This window comes from Fibroporia radiculosa (genome assembly GCF_000313525.1).
Source record: "Fibroporia radiculosa TFFH 294 genomic supercontigs, scaffold78667, whole genome shotgun sequence".
Taxonomy (NCBI): domain Eukaryota; kingdom Fungi; phylum Basidiomycota; class Agaricomycetes; order Polyporales; family Fibroporiaceae; genus Fibroporia; species Fibroporia radiculosa.
This window is the reverse complement of record NW_012133143.1, coordinates 1,853-3,456: the sequence shown is the minus strand read 5'-3', so window position 1 is coordinate 3,456 and position 1,604 is coordinate 1,853. Positions and strand designations below refer to the sequence as shown.

Genomic DNA, 1,604 nt, shown 5'->3' with positions numbered 1-1,604 from the left:
GTTTCACTGGGTTGTATCAGTGATGGAGATGAAACGTGATAGATATGAAACGTGATGTGAGTGAAATAAGAGATAGGGATAAAACATGATGGATATGAGATGCTTGATGTAGGTGAAACATATCAAGTGATGGGATCAGTTGTATAGTACAGGGTCAACGACGAATAGTTAGGAAAGAAAAAGAAACTCTGATCTGTGCTGTCACCCTCTGGCTCCTGTTCGGAACAATACTTCTCCAACATCTGTCCTATAGAAAGCACCAACCCCCTACCCTTCCCATATCCAGACATTAGAAGAACACTTCACAGCTGGAGTAATAGAAATGCTGGTTCTTGTTCACCCTATCTTAAGCTTCCCTTCCCAATGGGAATCCAATGATTCCTTGCTGGAATTCCTTGAAAATGGAGGTTTCAGATACCCTATTGAGCCCTTGTCAAATGTCACCCATCACCCATTCCTAATTCTGGGTCTGTCAGAGTCTTCTACCAATGATGCTGTAGTCTTGCATCAGTTCCCTGGTCCCTTGGAAGGCCCCTAAAATACCTCAGAAGCATCTACTGGATCTTACCACACTGCTCCCATATATTTCTTCCCATCCTCTTTGCCAATGAACATCTCATCCTCCCCAAATCCTGACAGCCCTCCTGCCAAAACCTCAACCTCAGACTCCTCTAACATGCCTCCTCTCACATCTGACATCTCTGATGACAACAGCAGCCTCACCCATGCTCCCAACCTCCAACTCTTAGCAGATGTCAGCGAGTATATTACAGCATCAGAGGGAGGTGACAGCAGCGATACTCAGGAGTTTGTAGTTTACAGCAATGATATAATCCAAAGACTGGTCAATGATGTTGCCAGGTCATGGCAATCCCTTCCCTTTGACACTTCCACTTCCATCCAAGATGTCAATCCCCTGAAACAAGTCATGCCCTACTTCCCTGGAGCCTATGCTAACCTCATTACACAACCTCCTATGGGTGTTCCCATCAATGGTAATCCAGCCTTTGGGCTACAATGGGTCTCAACCACCACAGCAGCAGCACTCCACACTGCCGACCCTGTAGGAAACTGGAATTCTTCAGACAAGGAATGGGAGGAGGATACTTGGGAATATTCACTGATGTGAGACAACAACTTGTTAGAAAGTCTCTGGGCATCATTGCAGGACATTAGGGATCCAGGAGTAATTGATGAAGTCAATTGCTTCAGGGCCATTGATACTAAGATTGATCTACTACTTGCCGCACGAAGATCCATAGGTGCTGAGCTCCTTTGCACTGAAGAAGAAATGAGCCAGTGTTGAACACACCTCAAAGCTGCTAACTTAGAAGAACAACTTGAATGCCACGAACTCTCCATTATCACTTCTCCTTCTGGTGCTGTGCCTTGACAACTTTGTCTCTGTACCAAATGCGAAGTCAATGGTCATCCACAGAGTGAGTGTCAGCATTGGATATGTTCCTCTTGCAGGCTCCTCCATCCTCATCACAAATTCCAGACAGAGATTGATATTCAACCAGGACAATCCCCATGTCCCACCAAGGAACCAGGCTATTTACAGGAGTGATGTGCCCAGCGGCAATTATAACGATGAATCTAGA

At 45.6% G+C, this 1,604-nt stretch overlaps 1 protein-coding gene across 1 annotated transcript; it reads left to right on the top strand.

Moving 5' to 3' along the window:
* Positions 1-607: 607 nt before the first annotated feature.
* FIBRA_09573 (uncharacterized protein) lies at positions 608-1,129 on the top strand (the record flags this gene model as incomplete). Its single annotated transcript, XM_012321859.1, has 1 exon — positions 608-1,129. One exon carries the CDS (start codon positions 608-610, stop codon positions 1,127-1,129), a length of 522 nt encoding a protein of 173 aa, XP_012177249.1.
* Positions 1,130-1,604: the final 475 nt, after the last annotated feature.